Below are 22,646 nucleotides of genomic sequence, written 5' to 3'. Positions count from 1 at the left end.
TCACCGTAAATACTATTTATTCCAATCAAAATTTTCCGACAGCAATAACTCCACTTCCATTGGTTGGAATTGAATCAAATTTGAAAACTTGAGATTGACAGTCCATGTAAATGAATTCAGATTGTTTTCCAACTACTCACTTACTTGAATAGAGTTAATGTCAGTCAATTCTACTTCTACTTCAAGTAGTTTTAGGTGGCTTACGGTAAAAGTACTTCTACTCGTACTTGAGTAGGTAATTTTTTCGCCGCTACTTCTACTTCTACTTGAGTAGCTTTCTGGACTACTTTGACCACCTCTGGCTGTATTTCGATTGATACCTACCGATTTCATCAAATTGTGACCTCAGGAAATGTGCCCAAATGTTGTCGCAATTTCCCTTGGTCAGATCAATGATCTAGATAGCATTGGTCGGATGGAGAAAATGTTGCGACCCGATCACAGTCAGCCGTGCGAGTTAGTTGTGTCCACTGTCCACTGTCCATACCAGTGTAGGACTATAGAATGTTACATTTTATAGTAGGACACTTCCAAGATTACATTCATGCTTGCGTTATTTATAAACTCGAAGACCACGCGTACTTCATCAAACACATAAACAGAGATTCAAATACGACGTGCCGTGCCCCTGCCTGGAAGTGTGAAGAGCGCGCAGAGGGGGCGCCCATCCGACCGTATCAATCACGTGATAAAGTCAGTTTCGGAACAAGAACAATACGTAGTTAATTGAAGGTTGGTTTGGTTTGCAAATTCCAAATTGCAATTTTCGGGTCGCGATGGACGTCAACATCTTGGCTGTACGATATTGAAAGTGTCAGTCGTGGTAGCATTACTATGCTGTACAAGAATGTTGCACATCGCTACTCTTTCATAACGGCTTTTGCGGAAGGGATTTTCCACAAGTGTCAACTCATTCCTAATTGTTTACCTCTTTTATATCGGCATTTTGCGTGCAGCGTGCATGCATCTAATAACCCACGTTTTTATCATGGGTTGTGCTACCGGAATGAGGGGAATCGTTATCTCAAGGCGGGCCAAGCCATTAAGGCAGGGATATCTAGACACTCACACTGCACTGTCTAGACATCCCTGCGTGCTGCGTCAAGGGTCACGGTTGCCATAGCCATGTAGTTGATAAAATCGTCAGGTCGTTTCTTTATTCTTTGCTTTGGTTTTTTGAAGTGACGAAATCATGAATGTAAAAACGAATCACCTGTAAAAAAATTTGTGTGAAAAACCGTATATTTAGCCAGACTGGAAACAGTGGTTGTTTTCGGCAATGAGTTGCGCGTGACAGAAGGGTTTCTTACATGAAATAATTAGGTAATGAAGCTAAAAGTCGCGCGTGACGTTGCCACCAATTCCACTCCGGATATTTAGTGGAATTCTGTTTGATGTCCACATTCAATAACAAACCAATTTACTCAAAACCCGTCTCATTTGAAATGGAAAAATCAAACGAAGGCACATATTCCTGCAACAGAGAGTTTAGTCATTTGATATTTATGACTTCATATTTTCATATGCTGATCAAAGCAGATGAACAGTTTCAAATATTTTGTTTTGAAGCCATATGAAATGTTCGTACACATTGGCTATTACGCTATTGATTGCGTATGATGAATACCATTGCTTGAATAAAAACAAACAAGGCTTGCTGGCCAACGCCATTAATACAAGAGAATTGCAGATGATGAGAATGTCAATGAATGCTGTTCTAGCTCTTCCTATACCATTTTACTCAATCAAACATAGACTATTCCTGCCTAATGTGGTAACCTGTTATGGTTGTGTTTTAGTGACCACACTGCTTGGATTGTACTCTGCGGCATATGTTCTTAACTAATTATCATTATTTTGTGATTAGGGTGATATTTGACCTAATAGGTATATAGTCAGCAATGGCCATTGTACCAGTATGTAGGCTATTATGTCAGTTTAATTGTATATGATATTCTTATAGGTGGTGTACCAAATTGTGTACCTTTATTTACATTCAACAGCCTAATGCTGAATATTTATATAGATATAGAAATAAACAATGTCAATATTTTCATAAGTTATTGGTTTTAGCTCTAACAGTATTTGACATACACTTAAATTTATGCTAGCCCACTAGTGCTGATCTCATGAGAAGGGTTGGTGCTCGTACCTTGCAAATGACCAATAGGGTTGTTCAAAAACTATTTTGAGTTTTTCGTTGATAATCCCCGGATCAAGGATAATCCGACAATTATCAACGAATAACGCGAATAACTCCGCTTCTACAAGTCGGAATTGACTCAAATTTGTTTTGCGTCGTCTTTGAAGACAGCTCAACAATTTCATGGGGTTGACAGAAAAATTTGAGAATTTTTTTTTTTAATTTTCATTAATAAATTAAAAATTTCAATTCAAGATTGCACGGCCTTGACTTGTTGGAATTGAGTCAAATTTGGTGTGCATCGTTTTCTTGGACAACCTGACGATTTAGTCATAAGGCGAGTGAGATTTGGAAAAAAAAGTTTTTTTTGAACAACCCTAATGACCAAGAAACCTTGCAAATGACCAAGGATTTACCTTGCAAATGACCAAGGAACCTTGCAAATGACCCTATCGGATCTCATTAGAACTTCAAGAATAGGCCTTGTATTTTGTTTCAAAATCAGATAAGTGGAGAGAATTTTTAATTCTGTAAATGTTTTTTCAGACTGCATGTTAGGGAATTTTGTTTAAATGAAAGTGTTATAGAAAATGGCATTTAGTGTGCTATCTATATTCATTAACAAAGATATCAATGTGGTATTTGTCTCAATATTCACATCTCAAAGCATCTCCTGAAGTATATTATCTCTGAAGCATGCGCACCACATTTTTATATAATAACTGGTAGGATTTACCAAACTTTGCTCATATCCGAGTAGTCTGATCTCTTGCATGGTTATTTATTTATTCTGAAGCCTAGGGCTATGAAATAAAATCTAGAATTATTACCATGATCATGGGCTTCAAGCATAGCCATGCTGTTGGTATTAGTGAGTCAGAAATGAGTAAAAATAATATGCTCCTGCATCCTGTATTGGTGGCTATGTGTTATGGATTAGGTATTAATCACATCGCCTTGACTGTAGTATGAATCGCTATCAATTGACTGTGGAAATAATGCAGCATCTTGTTTTAATGGGTACAAATTATCATATTTTCCTACCTAAGCACTACTGGTAGAGTACCACTATACCTTGTTTCTTTATACTATTTAGTTGTATTCAAGTTAATGTCCGTATTATTGTTCAATTCATTATATCATAGATGCCGTGCAATTCCATGTTTTGCAATCATGTTACTGAGACCATTCATGATGTAATCCAGATCACAACAGTGAAATAGCACGCAGTCTGACTGAATAAGCTGAGAAGATAATTTTCAAACTGCTCTGCAGCTGATCGGAACCTATAAACTCGTGTTTTGTAACAAGCGCTGTATTGGAAAATAGGCTTTGCTTGATTTTTGCATTCAAAAGTATTTCTGTATATTATGACTGATATTTTTCATTCAGAAATAGGACTTTTACTTACATGCAAGTTAAATGCACTCCTGAAGGCCCACCAGTGGTTTTAAACATAAAATTTTGACTGAACTGAACCTTTTTCAACGTGTGTGGCGACCAAAAGACGAACATGGCCATTGTACGGTCGATCTGTGTATTGGTTTCGACTTTCTGCATGGTCTTTTACGCGAGCGGTAAGATTCACTCGACCGAAACAATGGAGAGATCCACGGACCAGTGGATTGATTTGAACTCTGGTTACGGAAACGTTGTAAAGCGATCAATTTTAAATCAAAGACTTCGGAGAGCTTCGACTACGAAATTGCAACCGGTGGTTAATGAGTTTGAGCTACAGAACGACACAACTCACAACCAAGCGCTAATACATTGGTCAGGCAATGGCAGCGAGGTGAAGTATTCGTAAATTGTGTTTGTGTATTCGATTAATTTTCTGTCTCAGTCTCAGTTAAATCTTATTCACTAATCCCAAATCTATAACCATTACACAATCGTGTCAATCAATCCCTTGATATGGTTGTTGCTTTCAAGTCTCATTTATTAGCATACCCTGGTAGTGAATGCCACTAATTATTTCTGTATTCTGAGGTGAATGATCTGAGATTTCACAGAGAAATTCACATAATTCCGAGGTTACTGTGATGTGTAGCATATATATTACATAGTCAAATTAAATAATTTTTTAACAAATAGGCCTACGGTGAATCGGTATTTGGAATCCACGTAGCACTATAAGCACAATTTTAGATTTAATATGTCACAGTGCGAAATGCGTGTGCCTTGTGTTTATATTGAATGCTATTATTTTGGAAATGTGATCCTACGTATTGAATTTTATCCTGTGTTAACAAACCTATGCAGTATTACATTAGGTATTGCAATCAACTTCTGATATGATTATCAATTTTCTATCACTTATTTGAAAATTGAATCATCCATCACGTTCCTTGCAAGCATAATTGTGGTTTGTTTCCATATTAATTGTTAGCAAATTCTGTGATTTTATTAAGTTTTATTGTTATTTATGTTGAGTAGAGAATGACATATTTTAAATCATAAATTATTGACATTCCACAAGGCTTTCTCTTAACCGATTGGACATTTGGTACATATTGCTTGTATTAATTTCAGTAGTAATTACTAGCCAGAGCTAACTGACATGTTTTGGCATTATGCATCTTGATTTTTGTGTAATGTGTTTAGATTGAATTTAGCACTCCTATCTGTTTTTCATCACAGCAATAACAAAATTATGAGTCAGCATGTTGGAATGTTACCCAATATCTGGACATGCTTGATGGTCATGTGCATAGGAGACCATCGCCTGCAGCTGATAATGTGCTCTTGGCAGTTCAAATGACACGTATAGGCCCCCACAAATATTTTCTTATGGCTAGGATCAATTCTAATGTCAGTCTGAAGGCTGGAATTGGAATTGAGACAGAAAAGTGCTTGTACAGTAAATCAACCTTGCTTTGATTTTTGAATCTCACATTATTTAAAGTACAGAATTATAGGTTACTGTACTAGTAATAAACTAACTTGTTGGTTAGCAATTCTAATAGCAGTTATTATTTAGCAACGGTTATGATTTGTCAACTGGTATATTTTGCAGCAATAACCATAACCAAAACAATTATTATTGAATATTGGGAACCAGTTATTCGGTTGGAAAGATATAAAACTTTAAACTAGTATTGTTTCCTCAATATTCCGATATTACTTCCTGATTGCCTGGTTTACTATTAAATCAGATATTTACAAAAGTTGAAAGATGTTCCTATTATTGTGAGTTGGCACACTCCACATCCGCCAATGCTATGTAGTCGCTATTGTTATGTTTGTTTATACCTGCTAATTGTGTGATTAACATGGTCTTTTGCAGGTTATCTTTATCCTTACAAGAAAAAAATCAAGTGCAGGATCTAGTGGAGTCACTGTCAGCACTCTCTGGAGGTGAGAGCAAAACTGCGCCATAAAGTAGAAATGAATTCAGTATATGTTATTCTAGCGAATGTGTAAGTTCATTTGACTATGTGCCGTATTCCAGGTAGGCTTCCGAAATTTTATGTAATATTTATCATTCCATATTACAACGTTCCCCTCAACTTGCTATTTTTGAGGATGAGTTGATGAGGCCTTTTCAAATGACCCGTCATGAAACCTCGCTTCCACACTCCCGATTTATACTGGTATCTGGAAACCGAAGCATTTCTGGAATTCATCTGTTGACGCAATCAAATCATTAAAAAAGCTTCAACAGTTAAGTTTACTGTATAAAAAAGCATAATGGCCGATGTGCTACTTTAGAACATTGTTCCTCACTCAAAGTATCTTCAACTGTATGGTGATACGCGAATTCCTGAAGTATTGAACTTCATAAATGTATACTGGTACATGTTTGTGATTGAGCAATTGCACATTTAAGCCCTGTCGATAGAACCGTTTATTACATGACTGGCAATTTTGCTTTACTACAGGTCTGAAAACTATGGAAAGACTTACCGACGAATGGCGGACGCATTCGATTCGAAGACAGTATTGAAAAGTTACTTCATCAGTCCAATGAATAAAACAAAGGCAAGTTGATGGGATCAGTATTATATGTTTCAATATAGCCTATTAGATGTAGGCTGCTTTGCACACGACTGCAATTTTTCAAATCGGTATATTAGTCTTACTGATTATTACTGATCTGATATTATATTGACTTGATATCATTCCCATAAGAGAAAGAGTTTAACTGTCAATTTCGAGGATGAGGAACTGTTAGTTTACTTCACTCCATTGAATTGGTCTGATAATCCATGGTAACCCAAGTTGGTGTTTATTCAGTAAGGTGTAAGACTCTGAGATTGACTTTGTATTTACGCTATGACTACCAAATTACAGTACAATAGAGCCACTCAACTATATTTAGCAAAGGTCCAATTACAACACTGAAATATTCGCCTAGGTCTTTTGTAACTAACTGTCATGAAATAATTTACAGTTATACAAGTGTAATATGGTAGAGGAAAAATCCGCTAAAGCAGTGTTAGCAAAAGCATTAAGAAAAATGTATTTATTGTTCTGTAAATCAAATTCACGATGATGGATTTGGTTTCGGTATAAAAACTAAGTAAACACTGAGTCAGATATGATCACGCTTGAACATTGAAATGATCTGCTTTCGAACTGTGGCCCACCAATTGTAGTAGCCCTACTGTGCTGGTATTGTTTGGCTACATGTTCATTAGGGCTGTGAGTTATAAATGTAGCTTGGTTTCCCACTAAGTATGAAACGAATGTAAATGAAACCGGTGGTTTTACCATATCTTATGCAATGAAAATGAAAGTAATGGGTTTGGTGTATCACTTGTCAGTAATGTAGAGTTTTGGTTAGCTTACCATTGTAGTCCACTTTGTAAAACTGTTATCACTCCGTGAGATGAGTATTGCAACACTTATATCTCGGTGACTTATGTTGCGAACATTTGTGAACTCCTAATGTCTGAAACAGGTCATTTTCGTCGATACCTTCAACCAGTCCAGGAGAATATGGCGCTCGCTTGATGAAGGTGTGACGTATAGAAAAGTGGACGTGCCTTTTTCTGTAGAAAAGATTGATTTTCATCCGATACAAAGCGACTGGCTCCTTGGTTATGACAAATCATTAAAAGAGGTGAGAGTTTCACAGCTAGGGCGATATTTTGGTGTTTTATGTCTCAATAAGGCTCTGGCTTTATTTTCGGACTTCATTGCTTTTTGTATATCTGTTATTTCAAAGCTTCTTTAGTGATATGTATTCTGTTGCTTGTGACAATTATTCATTATACTACCCACTGAAGCATAGCAACAATTCGTGTGAGCAGTCAACTCTTATTTGTGGAAAGGGAATGCGAATGTGATAAAGCATTGTGTTATGTCTTGTGAGTTCTCTCTTGTGATGGGATTTAGTTCCCAATTGTTTGTCTACCCTAACGATTTGTGATAGGATAAGTGACAACTGTAATAACAATGGTCAGTGGTCACCTTTGAATGGAAAAGCGCTCGGGTTGTTTGTTCCTTGAAGATCCAGTATGCTGGATTGCCCGTCCTTGTTCTTTTGTGAAGATTACTGGTCAATTTTTGCCTGTCCATTTTTGTCGAGTCTAGATTTATTTTATTCAAGTCGGAAACATTGAACACTTGCTTGATATGTTGGCTGTGTTATTCCAGTACCGTACTATTGCCGTAAAATGGATATGTTTTATCCTTTTAGTTATTGGCGTCAACGTCAAGGCTACATAATGTCAGTGTAGCTGTGGCTCATTGAAGTTACCCACTTTGTTCAACGTCTTATACAAACGTATATACCGGATTTATGTGACCTGTGATTTTCAGACTATTTTCAGTATATCGAGATGGTGTTAGAAACAGCCGATCTTCCCATATGTATCTAGTAATTTGAATGAAATTCTGTGCAACATAACAATAGTCTTACTATGTGTTATTTTTCCAGCTGTACTGCTCTATGGATTTTGGATTGAGTTGGAGAAAACTTGGAGACGAAGTGACGAGTGATAGGTATGGTGACATTATATTTTACAACTTCCATCTTTTTTGCAAGTTCATTTTCAACAGTTTATATAGTTGTATTCTACAGATAACCGCAGTTTCATTGTTATATCCCCGAGCTTTCTTCAATATAGCTGTTTGTAACTGCAATCTCCTGCGGCGGCCGATGTAAAATTGACCCTAAGCTTGTAATTGATGTAAATGAGCATTTGAAGTAAATAATTACTATAATAACGGCATTAAATTGCAGTTACGAGGGCGAATTCGGTAATTTCTAATTTGCCATCAAACTTTTACCAAGACTTGCTTGCTAGATGTCAATTCCTCGGACGCAGTTTTAAAGCATCACGATCTGCAACTATTTCTATTCCATCCGATAGATGTGTGCACTGGATTCTTCTATCATTATATAGTCCCTTTTCATGTAACTCATACTCATTGGACACTATTCCTGCAATGTATATCAAGTTCTGACTGGGTACTACTTCATTTCAGGTATTACTGGTATGTGAAAGATGTCGACAAGGGGGCTAAGGCTGAGAAAATAGTTTTCTTCGAGTATCGTCACTTTTATTCAGCCATTCTCAATAGTAAGTCTTGAATTTGTGTTATTTCGGCTTGTAATATAGTAATCTGTGCTGTTTGTTCAGGAATTTATAAAGTTAAAAGCTGCTACATCCCCGATTGCTCGCCGACGCCATTTCAAAAACACCTTGATGACTTGGAGCAGATTGATTCTGAATCTCTGGTGGTGCAACATTCATACGTATTTGTGCAGGTTTGAGTAGATCTCTTGCTTATCGTTTTGATGACGCTTAATATCCGTGGATCGATCCCGCTAGTAGCCTGTCAATCGTTTGAACGTTCTGACATCGAACCCCGTGGACTCTGCAATTGATTTTTGTGATCGATTATGGAGATACCCCATTATTGGTGTTTTGTGCCATCTGCGTGCCGTGGTTTGAATTGAAATTACAGCGGTTTTCAGATTTGTAGTTGCTTATCTCGGAACTTGCAAGAACTTGTCCTGTAATTAGTTGGAATTATGCTAAAAATTCGTGAGGGTAAATTATTGCTGAACGTGCGTTAGCCGTAACATTGTATAACTGGGATTTTGTACTTTTGCCTTGCAAACGTTGTCATTTCTACATTGGAATTAGCAAGAACACGAGCTCATTGTGTGGTTAACAGCATTCAAGATGACTGCTTGTTTTATAGTGGGTGATTGTACTTGTTTACTACCTTGTTATTACTACTGTCTGGTGTCACTAAAGAGGTCATCAATACGTCAGCTGTAATTTGCTGGGTGGAGTTTCGTATTTTCGGGATTAAATCTTCCGTGTGCATATGATTAGATGTGCATCAAATCCCCAGTACTCGAATGATTAATTATAATCAGACGGGAAGTCATTGTTGGTGACATGTACTAAGTATTTAAATCTTTCATTTTCATGATTTGTCGGATATTTAGATTTAGAAGCTTGAATTTTTATGTGTGGTGGTGCTGGGGCCGGGGTGGGTGCAGTATACTTGAGGTCGCATGGTGATGCAGGAAATCGACTGCGCTGACCCCTGACAACGTTGTGCCAGAATAAGTTTTGGTGCATCTTGCATCACATGTTCTGAAATAACTACTAGAATATATTCATACTATGGCGTGATGTGAAACTTGACCCTCCAATTATTATCTAATATATGTTACCTTACCACCAATACCGGACTACCAAGACTATAAATTGAAAGTAATTCAGAGTACCCTACATTGATATATCCTTCTGATCCCACCAATCACCCGTTTCGGCCCCTTTGTAGTGAATCGTCACTTGCATGCACACAACAGCCCCCTATTTTGACGCACTTTAGATAACAGCACTGTACCAATGTACCATCACCAAGACTAACATTAGCGAATTACACTGTGGGTTACAGGTTTGGGACATTGGGTGATGATTTATTTTGGTAACGGCATGGTAATATATCAATGATTAAAGTCCGTTGTGTGGAATTAGGTTATTGGTTATCGTGGCTTCATGCATACAATTCAAGATAGTAGTAGTTCTTCGATAAAAATGTGTATAAAGTGCACCAAACTCGTTTATTTGGGGCTCTACTTTACTGTAGTAGCAACAAAGTTTATAGGCGAATAAAGAATACCCCATTCATGTTTGATAGCGTTTTACAGTACCATAAAAACAATGTTCCTGTGACGACTGGTTTTACTACAGAGACTAACCAATTGTATGTTGCAGAAATCGGGCGCCGCCAACAAGCTGTACGTGTCCCACAATCGGGGCCCGTTCTCGAAAGCTGTCTTTCCGAACTACGCGACACGATCACAGGCGGTGTGTGCCACTCTGATCGCGGCCTTGTACGGACGTTTCTCATCAGTTACTTTTGCTTTCAGCACTTCCACATTGTTAGCTCCGACGACGGATGTGTCGTCATCGGTATAAACCACGATAACGGCCTCACTCACCTATTTTTCTCTGACGTCGCCGGCAAGAGGTATTCGCAGTCGCTGAGTAACCTGCGGTACTTTAACAAGAAGTCTACCGACAACAAGGTGTTTTCTGTGGACATCTACAAGGTGGGGTCCTGATCGATTCTTGTCGGAGGTAGTGCTGTGCAAAATCAAGTACCTGAGTTTATTAAATCTGAATCGAGTATTAAGCGGCTAGTACTAAGTGCAAGTCATTATAACTTCACATCAGTATGAATGACATGGAAGGTTTGAATGTACCTTTCTTTCGACCACAAGGAATGTCATGCCACTCCTGCCTCACATCAAAGAGGATTTGTTATTTTTTCAACTACACATATTTCATTGCACTCCATGACTATGCTGTGGGTGTGGGTTTATGGCAACTTCAAAATTATGTCATTTCCGGTAACGTGCGAAGCTTTGTAATACATGTTTCGTATGCTGGGTTACGACCAATCGAGGCTTACAGCCCACCACAGTGGAAAATCTAGTGTCGAAACTGTAATTCGCGACTTCTCGAATCATTAGAATGAATACTCGATTCAGAATATTGTACTTGAATCATTGTGCACAGCCCTAGTCGTTTGTTGCACATTTGTTGTGTTTGTCGGGCAATTCCTAGAACGGCCAAAGCTCACTTTGAAGTGAATTCTGCCCTGAGCTGGGTCGGGCTACATTTTTCTGTGCGTATATTAATAAAAATATGACTGCAAATAAAATGATACGATCAATTGCAGCGGAAATAGCAAGCTAAAGTTTGTGTTTGAAGTTATTGGATCTACATTATTAAGGGGTGCAGAAGATCTTTCCTTAAGAACGGATAACTTCTGCATTGTCGAGATACCGTTTGATTCAATTCAAAATTTTCATTCTCTTACTACGTTAGGTAGTGTGGTCTTGGTCAATCAAGTCAGCACCGAAAAGCAGAATTGAGGCGATAGGCTGTGTTCCCTCTAAGCTGCGCACGTGAGCAAATCCGCAGTGCTGACACGGTCTCTATGCGCAGAAAATCTAAGTTGCGCACAAAACATCAGAAGTGATGACCTTTTTTTTTTTATTCGTTACGTACTGTTGTCCAAGGGTCTGCGCAGTAAGCTGGCGAGTGTGCGCAGACTCGTCAAAAATGGAAGGGAACATTGGCGATAGGCTGTGTAGCAGATAAATTGCTTTGATAATCATAGACGAAACAAAAATCTCTTGATCACGACGTTACGTCACCTCAATGTTTACTCGAGTTTTGTTGAGCAAATTTCAATAGTACAGTGTTGCAAGTGTTTATTCAGTAAACGTTCAGCGGACTTCGTTTTATTGTTATCTGATTACGTTGTTCTGCAGTTTCCGTATCCCGAATACAAATAGATTCAATCTGTATTGAGTTTTGATACGGTTTGTTTACGCGGTTTGCACTCTTTATTTTACGAATCGAGCCAGTACTGACACAGTGTACCTTGAAACATGATATAATCGATCATGCGCGATGGATTTAGATACAAGGGATCATCGGAACCTTTGTGGCCAACGTTCACAATTCAGACGGACACAACACGACCAAGATAACGTGGGACAATGGACGGTCTTGGTCGGATATCGTTTCAGGCGTGTACGATCGTCACGGCGTTGAGAAGACACAGCGAACATGCGTACGTATTGCCCGTTAATATTCTTGCTTTTTGAAATTTATCAATGTGTGCATGTTGCGTTGTTTTAGGACCAATGCAGTTTGAATTTGCATCTGACCATGGAGCAAACTCCGACTGGTTATTATATGCAGTCGATATTAGCTAAATCGTCACATCCTGGGATCGTCCTAGCGCACGGTATGTTCATGCTTGGTTGTTTTTGTGTGTTTTGATGATAATGAGTGCATCTGGCATGCTGATAATCGCATAATGGAAAATTTTGAGTTTTTCTAAATTTTGTACGATGTGTCATTCCCCATATATATTATTAGATTATATATGCTCATGCATATATAACCATTTTACCCCGGATGTTGATAACAAAGTCGAGGTACTTGTACACAAATGTAATTTTGCTGCTTGTAAGTATTCTGATGAGAGATTTTGGTATATTGTTGATAATTTCGACTGATTCTCATATTTTCCAACATGCTCGTGACCTTAAATCCTATGTGTTAACCAAACTTGAATGGCACTTGACATCACATCAAGCCTTACTTTTACACACATACACACACACTCCAACTGCATTCCTCAGGCAGCTATTGACATCAAATGTAACCACACTTCATTTCTTGGTGTCTTCATTTTTTCTTTCGCTACACCACTTTCACGCTTACATATGTACAGCAGCATCGAACATTTCCTTTTGACACTCCTCGAAATACATTTTCGTGCCACCCATATCATTCCGTACATGATAAAGTGTGTTATATCTATGGATAGATAAGAGGTGCGAAATGTTTATGGTTTGGATAACATCATGTAAGCTTAGTGCTATTTAGGTTGTGTCTTAGTCTTATGTAGGAGTTTACCTAGTGACTATGCTATTTACCATGTACCATAACCAGTTTCCTAATACAATTGAAGAATTTACAGCAATACATCTACCATCTGCCATATCATTGCAATCTCAATTGCTTGTTGGTGATCTATTGACATCGGTATTTACAATGAAGGTCTTCATGCTAATACCTGACTGATAATAACTGGTGGTTATCCAACGCATTCACCAATATTGTAATATTGTAATATAACACATTTCAGCAAGAAACTGTATTGCGTCAAGGTATAAGGCTCGCTAGGAGTCAAATTCACTTTGATTTTTATTAGTATTACATATTATAAGTAGAGACTGGGCTCACTACCGGTAACTAACGGTTTGTTTCCAAACCAAGGACCGAAAGCCTCTTGCATTCCGCTACAGGTCGTTACGATTCTATACGTTGAGGGTGTCACAATTGTGGCCCACGAGAGCGTCGATAGTTTAAAAGCGAATGATGAAGGTTGTGATGTGACCAGAAACTTCATTTTTAGAAATATTTATCATCGAGAAGTCAACCTCGTGATATTCAGTTTCAAAATTGGAAAATTGGAACCCTAATACGCCTACATAATATTACAGTCGCTTCCATCGTTCCTATCACAGCGACAAATTGAATCATTTTTATAAATTAGACACACTTTAAAAAAAAAACCTAATCGGTTACTGTCGCTCCACTTCATCACCACCGCGACGCTGAGATATTATTTGGGAAAATGTGGAAAGGTATTATTTTTGTAGCTATCCAGAGCGTCTCCAAGAATGTCATATAGTGTGCCTTCAAGTAAAGTAAAAATTTGAGCATTGTCTAATTAATCGAAGCATAGCTTGTGCATGAATTCGAGATTGAGCATTTGCAACATCATTCATTCATTGTGCAGTCGCGTATGCCTCATTGCAAAGAGTACTGATTTTAGTCGTTCTGAGTCCTTCCTATCTGCTTATTGTATCGGGAGGTTGTGGAGGTATTGAACTCAACTGATTCGATATTGATTTCCTCTCGTGGGTGTGACCCCATAATGACACTGTCAAGTACCCCAGATAAATGATATCATGTTATGAAATGGTTGAAATTTAAAATCGGAATTGATCTGGTGCTTCTGGTTGAAATTGTGCCAAACTTGGTGGGCAGCGATTTTTAGGAATCCTCACCATTTCACCACTTTGCCACTGAAAGTTGGGAAGAAAAGTACTTTTTGAACAACCCTGATGGGCAGGTCATTACCTTTGAGATAGAGACTGCCAGACTGCCAATAGCCAGTCGGCACAAGTCTTTTGAATACACTAAATATGCATTAGTAGTAGGTGGAGTGATGTGTTGATCGCTATACCAGTGAACTTGGAAATCCGCTCTGTTGAACAGGGATGGGAATTACCTCATAGCTAGAGACTGCTGTTCTCTTCAATAGCCAGTCGCCAGTATTTTAATACAATAAAGATACATTAGTTGTAGTGTTATGTACACGTTGCCCCAGTTTCCAATTTCCCCGATCCTGAAAAAGAGTGTGCTTCTGGCTTCCCGAACTTTGTCTGGGTTCTGGCTTCCCGAACTTTGTCTGGGTGGGGGGCAGATGACCGACACTGGTCATGATACTATGACCGTTTCCCCATACTATTTAATGCTTCATATACTGTTGCCGCGTTTCAGGTACCTACGGCCGCACTGTGCAGGATCGGCCGAGCGAAGTAAGCCTATTTCTCAGCCGAGACAACGGTCGTACTTGGCATCTCATTCAAGAGCAACGGCAGTTTGTAGTGGTCTCGAATCACGGCGCTGTCATAGTCACAGTTCGGATGATATTCGCCCAACCAGTCACCGCGTTTTCGTGAGTGGGCCATCCGTTTTAAAACCTGTTTTTGGGCTGTCGGTGACTCTGTCGAATCCGTGCAGGTTCAGCAGCGATTATGGCCGGACCTGGTCGGAGCATAACTTCATTGCGGCGAATAAAATGATCAATGTCGACGGAATTCTCACTGAGCCCGGGGAGAAGAAGCCGCTTATCACGTATGTATTGTGTCGGGGCATTTTGAGTCCAGACTTGAACACAACTACATAATTCCGGTTGTTTACTCAACTAATTAGAGCGAAATGGCTGTAATCTAATTTGTGAAAAGTTTCTATGTTCTGATTTTAATTCTAATCTGGTTTCTGGTTTTTCTGTAAATGTTACAGGTGAATTGTATAGTGCGAAACGAGGCAAGCTCGCTGTGCAGACGTTTGCTATTCTCGTGCTCGTGAGGATGGGTTGTGGTTTGATACGAGCTGGACTTGGTGGTGAATTCAATAATTCTGAGTGTGATCTCAATTGGAAAAAAACGTGCAGCCATGAATCGAATTTTCATTTCAGCGGTCGGTGGCTTTTCTATAGTGCAGTCTCCAGAGGTGGTCTGCAGCAAAGTACTACGTACACATACATACGGGCTGTTCAAAAATAAAAAAAATTTCCGGATTCCAGCCAGTCACTGATTAAATTGTCAGGTTACCCTAAAAAAACGCTGCACACCAAATTTGGTTCAATTCTAACAAGTATAGGACTCCGCAGATCCAATTGAAAATTATAATTTATTATGGAAAATTAAAAAAAAAAAATTTCAAATTTTTCTGCCAACCCCATGAAACTGTGAGCTTTCTTCAAAGACGTTGCAAAACAGATTTGAGTCAATTCCGACCAGTCGCAGCGGAGTTATGATTTTTTCGATGATAATCCTCGGATTATCCTTGATTGGTGGATAATCCGCGTTTTATCAACGAAAAACTCATATACCTCCGCTTCTACTGGTCGGAATTGACTCAAATTTGTTTTGCAACGTCTTTGAAGAAAGCTCACAGTTTCATGGGGTTGGCAGAAAAATTTGAAATTTTTTTTTTTTAATTTTCCATAATAAATTATAATTTTTAATTGGATCTGCAGAGTCCTATACTTGTTAGAATTGAACCAAATTTGGTGTGCTGCGTTTTTTAGGGTAACCTGACAATTTAATCAGTGACTGGCTGGAATCCTTGAAAAAAAAAGTTATTTTTGAACAGCCCTAATATACATACTAAGTACAACTTCTACATAACAGTTTTCATTTTTTAAGCAAAACTATACCTAACATAGTTACTTGATGACTTGTTTGGAAATCACTGCTTGTACTTGAGTAGAAATTTAACACATTACTTCTACTTCTACTTGAGTACCAACAATGATTACTTGAACTGCCTCTGGCAGCTACCCTGGCACCCTCTTGTGCTAATTGTCTTATTGATGGCGTTTACAAAAAGAAAAATAATTGGCAAATAATCATTACAGCTGGTCACACACTCATATTAAGCTTTCATTGCTGGACAAACTAATGTTATATTAGACACCTCAACTGTTGTATAAACACCGTCACAAATATTTGTGCACTAAAACGACTATGTGCCTGTTTGAAGATGACGTAAAATTTGCGTCGTCATTTGTGTGAACAAAGAGCAATAACAATGTGTTTGTAATGTTGTTAAGAACACATGCATTGTGACATGTCAGGCGGCGTATCATGGTAATAACTTTTTCGATATTTTGGGATTGCCTCATTACCTCTAATACAGGGGCGCGAAAACCATCACGATTTTTGTTTGTAATCTAATCTCACTTCCCTTTTTCATCTTCAGACTGTTCGGCCACGAGACTTACCACGACAGCTGGAAGGTTTATCAAGTCGACGTGACTCCCCTGTTCCCGAAGGTCTGCACGCATCCGGCCGATTTCGAGAACGTGTCGGTGCCTTTTGGCGGCGTAAGTTCACAATGACGTCATTGATAGAGCGGCGGAATTGACACGCCAACTCCAAAATTTGTTCAAACCAGTTTTCATCGTATCAGTTTTCTTTATCGAAAATTGAGTGGCATTTTCGATATTGCAACTATTTTATCGTCAATTCAGAGTTTTCAAGATAGTTACTCTCGATACTAACTGTTTCTTCCGAAACCTGTCAAAAATTGATTAACACTATTTCGTTGACGTTTGAAACAACTTGAAAATCTGCCAGCCGGAAAGAAAACCCTAGTATGCTTATCCAATGTTATGTAACTGAAGTGGGTCTGTGTTGCGTGGTAACGCGTTGTGTGCTTTTCAGCCAACGAAGCAATGCCATCTGGGAATGAAGCAGCAATTCGAACGGCTCAAGCACGAAAGCCATTGCCTTGTGCCGCCGACCTATGCCAGAGTGAATAACGTGGAGAAATGCCCGTGTACCAGAGACGATTACGAATGGTAATTAACGCTATCTGTCTGGACAACTGGTGGTCCAACTCCCAGTAGTCACTGTTGGAGCACAAGTTGAAGTAGAAGTAATCCTGTGAATTTCTACTCAATTAGAAGTAGAAGTAGCGACATTGAAGGCCTGTCCAAGCTGCTTCGAGTGGAATTAGAAAATGAAGGGTAGCTAGTAGTTTTATAAAGTGGATACAACACAGCAGAAATTTGAGGCCAGACACAAGGTGAGGCAAGTTCCCTTCTATAGCCGTCGTACTTGTGACAGTGCAGTATGCTCTTGAAACTTGGTAGTTTTACAGGTGTTGGACTGTGTGTCTTCATTGCTCGCGGTCAAAGGACCTGTCCGGCGAATAAATCTGTTCATTGATTGATTAGTTGGTTAGAATGCTATTGTCACATTTCAGCAAAGAGCGTTGATGACGATTTCCGATTCATATATCTGATTTCGATGCACAAATGTTATTTACTGATTTTCTAAATAGTTTTCTATATAGTTCGGAGCTACCCTCTTCTCTTAGCCCCACCAGCCTCACATTGCCCACATTGTAACTAGCGCCCCTATCTAGGCTGCTGCCGTCAGTGGTTTGTGATCTGCCCCGTAGATTCTAGAACCGTCAGATGAAAATGGTGACCAGTCACATTCGCGACCTGATAAAAGATGTTGTCTAATAGCGGAATTGAAAGTTGATACTTAATCATAATCAGATGGTGTGTCGACAGTTTGCGGTGATTGAGCTTCAAAAACATAGTGATTTATCTTTCTGATCTCTATAATGTAATAAATATAATACTCTATATCCTTACGGAATCCGCTTTTTTTCCAAAGTGATCTCGGATACAACTCTGTGATGAAAGGTGTCGAGCTGGAGTGCGAACCGGAAAGGCTCGGCACTGTTGACGAAATTGGTGTCGATCTAAGTCAGATTCACGAGAACATCGTGCGTGACGATAGGGCAAAGTGTGACAGAAATAACGAACGCAACGTCTCGACTGGGTGAGTGCTGCTATTTTCTATTTGCCGTCCGATGTTAGTTTGGCTCCGCTAAATCGTGTTCGGATGACTTGTGTAGCCGCAGAAGTGAACGTATATTCGTCAGTGTGATGTATAGCTTAGAAATGATGGAAGTTGAAAATGAAATTTGCATAGTCAGGCTTACAATAGAAGAATTAGGATACAGCCATAATATCGATGCAAACCGAAATGATTCATGAACGGTATTATAACGGGTGTTTAGCGGGTGCTAGGGTACCGGTATTGTAACTCATCTTGTGAGCTGAGCAAACGTGAAATTATACGGCTAGATTGCGTGAACACTGGACAAGCAACATTTCTAAAACACTGTGTCGAGTCATTTTTGCAAAGTGACTCGGGTCAAGTCAAGTCAAGTCATGGGAAAAGTTAACACAGGGCACAAAAATGACTTGGCTTGACTTAATGCGGTGGTTCGGCAATGTGGATTGACATGTGACTCGAAGCAATTGTATTGAGTCTATTTGAAATCCTTGAGTAATCAGTGGCATGTCGACTGAATCGGCTGTGCCTGATGAGAGCATCCGGTTGGTCAACGATTGCAAAGCCAATTTTTCCTGAGCCCCCGTTGTTCCGTCACAAATGTCGCCTTCAAAAATCGATGACTCGATGCGTCTTGCGACTCAAAGGTAGTGACTTTTTCCCAACACTGCTATCAAAATCTTAGTTTTAGATTCGGTTTTTTATTGATACTCGGATTTATTAAAAAATCACACAAGTCGAAATCGGTTGCGATCCAATGTCCATATCCACGCTCGTCTTTGCCGTATTTGCGACGCTCTGCTTTTTTGCAGTTTGCGGAAGGTCCCCGGCAATCAGTGCGTGGGCGACGTGGCCGATATCTATTTCCGGATGGAAAAATGCAGCGAGGAGGTGCGCACGTCCACGTTGCCCCCGACGACGCGCCCGCCCGTACTTATAAAGCGACAGAACTCGTCCAACATCCTGAAGATCGGCGATGTTGTTGTGTTCTCGGTGCAGGTGGGCGACAGTGAAGTGTTTTCATGTTTCGAGTGATTGTGGTGTCTCAAGTTTGAATGTTTATTAATGGTGTCATGCTGTCATACCATGATGAGTAGAACCTTTATGTGACCAGAAAGAAATGAAAGAATATACGCCAGCATCACATCAGAGATTACTTGGTATTTAGTTGTCCATTAGGGTTGTCCATAATTTGGAAAATCTTACAAATGTTCCGTTGTAATGTCGTGTTCTATAGATTATTGATAAAAAACAACAATGGGTCGAAAAGAAGCTCACAGGAAAGCCAGTAAGATTTTGTGCAAAGCGTTTGAAAGTAGCTGCCGAATAATGGGCGTGCCATCGCCCATAGAACGGCGAGAAGACTAGTAATCACGAAACAACGGCTCTCGATTGGCTAATCGGCTATGCTTCAATGATCACGACAGCAGCAACTTGCTGATTAGGTGATCAAGGAGTCTGCTACCGGCGGCGATTCTGAAACGCATTCTAGGTAGGTTGGCGGATAATGATTTACGATTAATTCAGGGCTTGTTGAGGCACGAAATACATGATGAACAAACAGCTGCTTCACAAAAATATCTAAAGCATGACCGCTTTATTGTGAAGTAAAGCGCTGTAGCCTGCATGCCTTGTTTTCATTGAGGGAAAGCAAAGGCGCTTATGCAAGTGGTGAACGAATTCCTTGTTTCAAAAAGGATCCATCTTCATTGAATACAATTATAAAGCTTGACAATGACACTCTAATATGTGTAATCTTATTGGGTTGTGCTATATTGTTGAATCAGTCGGTTATGCTTGGCACTTACAGCAAATTGAATTCCCTTGCAAGTATTATCAAAGTCCTTAATGATGACACAGAAAAGAGGTGTAAAAGTAAGAACATACTATGCTGGATATGATATGTCAAAGTCCTTAATGATCGCGAGCCAAAGAGGTGTAAAGGTAAGCAGTAAGCACAGACTATGCTGCCAAGTATCCAACATAGTTTTGATATCATATCCACCATAGTCTGTGCTTACACATAACCTCGTTTCTGCAGCATCATTAAGGACTCTGACGACACTTACAAGTGAATTGAATTTGCTGTAAGCATCTGATAAGTGCCAAGTATAACCTGCTGACTCAGCCGATCCCTAGAACACTCAAAACTTCAACTATATAGTACAACCTGAGCCCAATAAAATCATGCAAATTATAGAGTCATTGTTACGCTTGATATTTGTATTCAATGATGATGGATCTCTTCCTAAATAGGGAATTTGTTCGCCACTTGCATAAGCGTCTTTGCTTTCCCTCGATGAAAACAAGGCATGTAGGCTACAGCGCTTTCCTTCTCAATAAAGCGGTCATGCTTTAGACCAGAGGTCTCAAACTCAAACGGGCTCGCGGGCCAATTTCTTAGATTTAATGACGCCGCGGGCCGCACCACCAATAATAGGGATATTCAACGCAGAATTTCCAAGTAGGCCTTCCTTATATGACGGGAGCTTGAAGACAGCCATTCCAGAAACATCATGAATATGTAATTTACTATGTACTATTCACGCTTGATTTCACATTTTCAAATATTTGAATGAAATTGATTTTATGCCGGACAATATTTGTTCAAAGAATGCGTGATAGACATCATTCGAGAGGATGCATCATGACCAATGCTCCCTCTAAGCTGCGCACGTGCGCAAATGCGCAGTGCTGACAAGGTCTCTGCGTACAGAAAATCTAAGTTGCGCACAAAAAATCCGAAGTGATGACCTCTTATTTTAGTCGTTACGCACTGTAGTCCAAGGCTCTGCGCCGTGAGTTGGTGAGTATGTACAGATGTGTCAAAAATTAGAGGGAGCATTGATCATGACATCGTCAACTGTTGGGTTATAATGTTGCAGCTATAGTGAATCTTTGACGTGCCACAATTTTATGTATAATATTTAAAATCTACTGAAGATTGATCTGATATCAGAGCATTTGAGCGGTGTAGCCTAATCCGGGTTTTGATATAGTCGTGATTAGAGCCCGACCGATTATCGGCTCGCCGATAATATCGAGTCGATATCACGCTTGGAGAGAAATATCGGTATCGGCCATTGAAGGTAAAAAAATATCTGCCATTTTCGTGACGTCACAACATGGTGGCAGGGAGTCAAGAGAAGTCTGTGAAAGACGTGAGGACGGTCAATTATAAAAATAAATGGCCAAGCTGCATATAGTGCATACTGCATACAGGGCAGTAGGCGTGTCTATCTGAATATTATAGATAACTAACCACCGTTATGCCCCACTGACTTCGTGGGAATCCCCCTTCAGTAATCGATCAGCAAAGACAGAGAGCAGCTGGATGGATAGTTGTCTGCAGAAGATTTCAATCAGTAAGAGAAATGAGAACTTCAATCATGCTGGACTGACCCTCGTAATGATAGAGAAAAGCGTCGCGTCGAAACATTTCCCGGTTCGGTACCAATAGAGCTAATCATACCAGTAATGTATGAAGTCGTCTGACTGAGGCCTGCGGCTGCGGAGCCACCATGATAGGAAATCTGCGAGCATAGAGGGCAAGAAAATCAAGCAAACGTGGAGTAAAGCCAGTAATTGATACGAAAATTTTTGATTCCATGATGACATTGGCCAATTCTGACAAAAGAGTGTAAAATATTGATCAATTGATTGTTGAAATGCTGGTCAAAGGCCCATGGGGGATGGGTGGAGCAGTTGCAGACGTGGACAATTTGAGTTCTTTTGCACATTCTCATCAGCTATTTGTTAATGATGTGCTGCAGGTATCGAAGAATATCAATATCAATATTTGGTTAAACCATTGAAGGAAAGATTCCCTGCAAGGGAGCGGTGGAACCGAAATGAAGAAAGATTTCCTGCTGTGCCACTAACTATGCTACCAAGTGAAAGACTGCTCACTGTGTTTAGTACTATATACATCATCTATGGAAGACCACAGAAGTTCACTCCTTGGAGAAAGGGCCGAGAAATTGTGCTTCGTGAATTGTAATCTGCAACTGCTGGATAGGTGCTTTTAATACATTTTTATAGTTCCTTGATCATTTATTTCATGTTCAAGCATATCAATGGCTGTAAAGTTGTTGAAAGAAATGCTCTGAGGTGTTAAATATGGGCCTTGAGCTAGATTCCATATCTTTTGAATATCGGCTGAATATATCGGGGTTATCGGTGGAAGTACTGGATATCGGTCTTATCGGTATCGGCTCAGAAATCCAATATCGGTCGGGCTCTAGTCGTGATAAGTAGGCTATTGTTACTATGTCATTGCCAAAGTCAAATTAATCAGCGTCAGATTTTGAAGTCGATTATTATTGG

General features: G+C 39.4%; 2 protein-coding genes across 2 annotated transcripts in view; one reads left to right on the top strand and one right to left on the bottom strand.

Annotated features, from left to right (window-relative positions):
- LOC145458300 (adenine phosphoribosyltransferase-like) overlaps positions 1-22,646 on the bottom strand; it is a 171,167-nt gene that overhangs the window by 72,936 nt on the left and 75,585 nt on the right. The gene's annotated exons all lie outside the window — the stretch shown is intronic.
- LOC145458285 (VPS10 domain-containing receptor SorCS1-like) overlaps positions 3,510-22,646 on the top strand; it is a 30,003-nt gene continuing 10,866 nt past the window's right edge. Inside the window, exons 1-17 of the mRNA XM_080336615.1 lie at positions 3,510-3,935; positions 5,430-5,500; positions 6,025-6,124; positions 7,047-7,208; positions 8,028-8,092; positions 8,579-8,673; positions 8,734-8,861; positions 10,333-10,425; positions 10,488-10,670; positions 12,053-12,205; positions 12,274-12,382; positions 14,716-14,893; positions 14,959-15,072; positions 16,705-16,828; positions 17,169-17,305; positions 18,135-18,302; positions 19,133-19,319. Coding sequence (XP_080192741.1) covers positions 3,657-3,935; positions 5,430-5,500; positions 6,025-6,124; positions 7,047-7,208; positions 8,028-8,092; positions 8,579-8,673; positions 8,734-8,861; positions 10,333-10,425; positions 10,488-10,670; positions 12,053-12,205; positions 12,274-12,382; positions 14,716-14,893; positions 14,959-15,072; positions 16,705-16,828; positions 17,169-17,305; positions 18,135-18,302; positions 19,133-19,319 — 2,346 coding nt within the window. The 5' untranslated portion in view covers positions 3,510-3,656. The remainder of the gene's footprint in view (positions 3,936-5,429; positions 5,501-6,024; positions 6,125-7,046; positions 7,209-8,027; positions 8,093-8,578; positions 8,674-8,733; positions 8,862-10,332; positions 10,426-10,487; positions 10,671-12,052; positions 12,206-12,273; positions 12,383-14,715; positions 14,894-14,958; positions 15,073-16,704; positions 16,829-17,168; positions 17,306-18,134; positions 18,303-19,132; positions 19,320-22,646) is intronic.

Source organism: Botryllus schlosseri, chromosome 16 (genome assembly GCF_051294905.1).
Source record: "Botryllus schlosseri isolate E-star chromosome 16, Bs_hap1, whole genome shotgun sequence".
Classification (NCBI taxonomy): Eukaryota; Metazoa; Chordata; class Ascidiacea; order Stolidobranchia; family Styelidae; genus Botryllus; species Botryllus schlosseri.
This window is presented reverse-complemented; position numbering and strand designations above follow the sequence as displayed.